The 5,001-nt window shown below is 62.1% G+C and overlaps 1 protein-coding gene across 2 annotated transcripts; it reads right to left on the bottom strand.

Moving 5' to 3' along the window:
- Nucleotides 1-4,696, bottom strand: PRPH (peripherin). 2 transcript variants are annotated; one of them, XM_047786530.1, is made up of 9 exons: nt 2,925-4,696; nt 2,469-2,529; nt 2,227-2,322; nt 1,668-1,835; nt 1,441-1,566; nt 1,126-1,346; nt 972-1,021; nt 654-733; nt 1-401 (listed from the first exon to the last, which is right to left on the bottom strand). In XM_047786530.1, exons 1-9 carry the CDS (start codon nt 3,464-3,466, stop codon nt 333-335), a joined length of 1,413 nt encoding a protein of 470 aa, XP_047642486.1. In that variant the 5' UTR covers nt 3,467-4,696; the 3' UTR covers nt 1-332. The 2 variants fall into 2 exon arrangements, with proteins under 2 accessions (XP_047642486.1, XP_047642488.1); XM_047786532.1 differs by having other exon boundaries at nt 1-398.
- Nucleotides 4,697-5,001: the final 305 nt, after the last annotated feature.

Raw genomic sequence — 5,001 nt, 5'->3', positions numbered from 1 at the left:
TTCTTGTGATAGTTTTATTTGCTTTAAAAGTGAAACTCAGACCCTGGTCCACCCACTAATCATAGGGACATGGCGGGAGTAGACTCATCCTGGGCTTAGTCGGCCTCTTACTAGGACAGGAAATGGGAATATATGGGTCATTTCTATGTGGGCAGGGGGAGGCAAGGAAAGGCCCAGCTATGGTGCCGGGTAGGGTGTGGCCCTGGCCAGGGAAGGGGAGACTGGCACCATCCCCTAGATGCATGCAGAGGGGAGAAGACTAACTCAGGGCTGGTGTTAGGGTTTGGGCTTAGAGGCCTAGAGCAGGGGCAGGGAGCTCTGGACCAATGAGTTCAGTAGCTGTGAGTAGAAGACTTGTCTAGCTCACTGCGCTGCTCCTTCTGGGACTCTGTCACCACCTGCTGGGGGTGAGGCAGGTAAGGGGCACAAACCATTCAGCACCACCCTCCTTCCAGCTCCTTTGTGGCATGGTGACCCCCCTCCCTGGCATAACCAGTTGAGGCTCCAGTCTGTCCATCTACTTTCATCTCCCTGTCTCCCTCCCACCCAAAGAACCACTAATTCTCAGTGCGCTAATATCAGCAGCAGTCAGGCTGGGGCTCAGAAATGCTATGGGAAATGATGGTGTCCTGGGCTTAAGTGACCCCTCTCACCTCCCCATCCCGGGTCTCAATAGTCTTGATCAGAACCATCTTGCGGCTGTGGATCTCCTGGGGGGGCTCCACCTCAGGCACTGGAAAAAAGAGGAGAGGTGGAAGGGAGGAAGCGTGGGGTTTCAAGCCCTCACTTCGTGTGAGAGGTGAGGGGTGGGGAGGGGCAGGGCAGGGCCTGAGGAGCGGGGGCGAGTGTAGACCAGGACTCAGAAGTTCCAGGAGAGAACGGATCCCTGAGCAGAACCGCAGCAAGAGTCCAGTCAGGGTGGAAATGGACAAGGGAACAGACAGGTTGGAAGTCAGAGGTGGAAGACTCACCAGTCGTCTTTATACTTAAGGATGCAAAGGAATGGACCGGCACGGAGATCCTGGGGGGTGATGCTGCGGTCAGCTACTCGGCCACAGCCCTGGCCTCCCCCCTTCTCCCCCCCCCACCCCGTCCTGGCCACGCCCTACCCGTCCCGCCCCTCACCGGCTCTCCTCGCCCTCCAGCAGCTTCCGGTAGGTGGCGATCTCGATGTCCAGGGCCATCTTGACGTTGAGGAGCTCCTGGTACTCTCGCAGGTGTCTCGCCATCTCTTCCTTTAGCTGCCGCAGCTCCTCCTCCAGTTTCGCGGCGCCCGCCTGGTACCCTCCTGCCTCCAGAGCAAACTGCTCCTCCAGCTCCCGCAGCTGTCTGAGCAGTGCCTCGTTCTGGGGGGGGGGTGGGGGAAGAGGGGAGTCAATGGGGGAGCAGCCTTCATCCTCCACCCCCAGGGCCAGGACGCGCAGTCTGGTTGGTACTCACCGTGCCGCGAAGCCCGTCTACCTCGCACGTCAGGCTCTGGATCTGGCGTCGGGACTCGTTCATCTCCTGCTTGGCCTGGCGCAAGGCCTCGTGGTTCCGGTTGGCGGCATCAGACAGGTCCGCATACTGCGGCGAGGGGGGCAACCCGGCCGTGAGCCGAGCAGAAGCGCCCTTCTCCCAGTACCCCACCCTTCCAGGCCCTTCCAAATCCTCCCGTCCTTTCGCACCTTGGACTTGTACCACTCTTCTGCCTCCTGAAGGTTCTTCGCCGCAATGCTCTCGTACTGGGCGCGAATGTCCCTCAGCGCCGCCGTCAGTTCAGGCTTCACGGTCGCCTCCACCTCAAACTGCTGCACCTGCTGGCTCTCCACGCTCATCTGCAGGTCTCTCAGCTCCTGCCGCCCAGGGAAGACATCGAGTTCACCGCGCACATCCCACGCGGGCAGCGCAGTTGGCCCACAGAAAAAAAAAAAAAGAAAGAAAGAAATAGTCGAATGAACTGAAGGGGGCGCCAGGGAGTGCTGCGCACTTAAGACTGCGTGGCCTGCGCTCCGGAGGCACTAAGCCCCGGGCCAGGTTACGGGATGCAGATCCGCTGATCGCCACCAGGTGGCGCAGGGGTGTGAGTCAAACCACCTGTAGACCGAGTTGAGGAGCTGCATCTACGCAGCGAATCTTACTTCTCTTCCTCTTCTCCACTCGCCAGTCTCTTCCATGACTTGTCTTCCAGCTCCAAAGAGACCAGCCCGACCTCTGAAGCCTCCCCTCACACCCAGGTCCACCCACCTCCTCGTGCAGCTTCTTGAGGAACTCAATCTCATCCATCAAAGACTCAATCTTGCGCTCTAGCTCCAGGCGGGACAGGGTGGCGTCGTCCACGTCCTTCATGGGGTGGCAGTGGGGGTTCGAGAGCAGGGAGGGGCTACTTAGGCCGAGGAAGAGCCTGGCCCTCCCTGTCTGCCTCTGGAGGCTTTGGTCGCCTCCCTGGATACACGGGGCCGGGGCAAGGGTGGGGAAACCGAACTCACCTTGCGGAAGAGCACGAGGTTGTGCTCCGCGTCCTCCCGTTTGCGCGTCTCCTCCTCCAGCCTGGTGGGAAGAGTGAGCAGGAGCTGAGCTGCGGGGTCGCCGCCCAGCCTTTAGACCGCGACCCCCGGGATCCCGATTAGAGACTGCCACTACCCAGGACTCTGGAAGGGGTCTTCAGGCTGCCTCATGGACTTGCTCCATTTTCTCTTTAACCAGCTGAGAGCTGAGATGGGGCCCCTTTATACACGAGGGAGACACAGTAACTGCCCCTCCCTCACCTCCCCAGAGACTGAGCAAAGTGGACGGGGGTGGGGGCAGTGAAGGGGGCGGAGGGGTGGAGCCCTGGGAGAGGATGCTGCCTGCACACGCCCAAGTGGACCAAGTGGACAAGGGGAGCCACTCCCTCCTGCGGCCGCCTAGACGGCCGCCGCCCAACCCCGGCCCTGACCCCTGACCTCTGCTTGAGTGCCGCCAGGTCCTCCGCCAGCCCATCGCGCTCCACCTGCACCCGGTCGCGCTCACGGCCCAGCAGCTCCAGCTCCCTCCGCAGTTCGCGCAGCTCCTGCTGGCACAGCTGGTCCGCGCGCGCAGGCTCCTGGCCCCGGGCCTGGCTCAGCTCCCCGCGCAAGGCCGCGTTCTGCTGCTCCAGGAAGCGCACCTTCTCGATGAAGTTGGCGAAGCGGTCGTTGAGTTCCTGCAGCTCCTGCTTCTCGTTGCTGCGCGTGGCCAGGAACTCCTGGTTGAGGGCCTCGGCCATGGAGAAGTCGAGGCGCTCCGAGGGCAGGCGCAGGAGGGAGCCCGCGCCCGCCCGCGGACCGCGGAAGCTGCCCAGGCGCACGGAGGAGCCGGGGGACGCCGAGCCCAGCAGGCGGCTGCTCGAGAAGCGGGAGCTGGACGAGTAGGAGAAGGCCCCAGGGGACAGTGAGGGCGGTGGCCCGAAGGTGCGGCGGTAGGAGGTGGAACTGACGCTGGACCGGAGGCCCGACGGGTGGCTCATGGCGGCCGAGGATGGGCAGTTACCGCTGGCAGAGCTGGTCCGGGCACTAGGAGGGAGCCGCAGACCGCAGCGAGGCAGCTTTATAGCCCTGCGGGCTCAGGGGGGGCATGGGCTGCTCCTCCCACTGGCCTGACAGTGGGGCTATGTGGGGAGGGGGACGCCCCACCCCTGCGGAGCAGCAGGAGCGCCGCGCCCTCCCTCCCGGTTGCTGGCGTTCTGCCTACTTGATTCCCCCTGTTGCTTGCGGAGGGAGCAGGAATGGCCACCATAGGCCACAGGCAGGTGGGGGGTTGGGGGTCAGCACCTTCCAGCAAGCATCCAGAGCTGGAGCCTAGGGTGAGAGGGCCTGATTCGAACTGGGGTCCCTGCCTGAAAAAGCTGGTAAAAATTGGGGGATAGGAGGACTGGAAGTTAAGGGGCGGGCTTCTGGACATGAGTAGGGAGGAGGTGGCCCAGGTGGAGAGAGAATGGGCCTGGCTCAGGCCACAGAGGCTGTGCCTCCACATGTTCCCCTGAAGGCTAGGCTCTGTTTCACCTGCTGTCAGCTGCCCCCTCTGTCACCAAACCAGGAGTTTTGGGAAAACAGGAGGGCAGAGGCAGCTGAGGTGGGTGAGGAGGGGCTGATCTCTTGTAATCCCCGGTGCTCTGTGAAGAGTTGCTGCCTGGCGCCAGCTCTGCCGCTAATGGACTGGCCTCTTCCCCTCCCCCTCCCTTGGACACTTGGCCAGGGGGTTGCCTGCTGATGTCTCAGCCTTAAAGACACAGATCCCAAATCTACCCCAGGTCCCAACAAGGTGGGCTCATCAGAGGGGCTGAGGGTGACTGGGCAGCTCTGGGTCTCACTGGGGAGGGTCTGTGCCCTGCCAGAGGCTGAGCCAGGGAGGTAGTGTGTGCTGTCTGGCTTCACTGGATTCTCCCTTCCCCCAGGCAACTGCTGCTCAGTCACGGGCCTTTCGGGAACCACAGCGGCGATTCCTGAGGTAGGAAGGGGAGGGGGCTGAGGGGCGGCAGCTGCTGCCAAGGCTGAGATGTGGACGCACTGGCAGGAACCAGTTTCCAGTATTGAGGAGTTGCAGGTACCCAGCACTGGGCGGGGCTAGATGGGAAGAGAAGGCGAAAGAGAAGGCGCCCATCCCTATCGGTTCAGGGACCAAAAGAGGAGAGAGAAGGCCCAGGACAGAGCCACAAGCCTGTGCACACAATCAGATGCATATTGTGATAGCACCGTACACCTGTGTGCACACACAGACATGCACAACCACACAGCCCTTTATACCCTCCCCCACCCCAGAGTTAGCAGAGAGGCTGATGTCTGGCCTTTGCATGTCAAACAGCTTCCAGAGACGCAGGCCCAGCCTGCCCAGGAATGCCTGTTGTGGATGGTCTGCAGGCGCCACGGTGCCGAGGGCTGTGTTGTCGGGAGCTAGGGGGCTGCTGCTGCACCACTGCCAGGGACTCCAGGGCTTTCCAGTGAGGACAGGTCCGCCACAGATTGGTCCTGAGGATGAGAGCTGGGCATCTGAGGAAACAGGTTT

This window comes from Phacochoerus africanus, chromosome 7, assembly GCF_016906955.1.
Source record: "Phacochoerus africanus isolate WHEZ1 chromosome 7, ROS_Pafr_v1, whole genome shotgun sequence".
NCBI classification, from domain to species: domain Eukaryota; kingdom Metazoa; phylum Chordata; class Mammalia; order Artiodactyla; family Suidae; genus Phacochoerus; species Phacochoerus africanus.
Note: the sequence above shows the minus strand (reverse complement) of the source record. Positions and strands in the feature narration are given on the sequence as shown.

Excerpts from the sequence above, each read along its gene's own strand:
- PRPH (XM_047786530.1), bottom strand. The coding sequence starts at position 3,466 with ATGAGCCACCCGTCGGGCCTCCGGTCCAGCGTCAGTTCCACCTCCTAC. Across the intron at positions 1,347-1,440 it reads TAGACGGGCTTCGCGGCACG|AACGAGGCACTGCTCAGACA; the intron begins GTGAGTACCAAC and ends CCCCCCCCCCAG. Across the intron at positions 1,022-1,125 it reads CTGGAGGGCGAGGAGAGCCG|GATCTCCGTGCCGGTCCATT; the intron begins GTGAGGGGCGGG and ends ATCACCCCCCAG.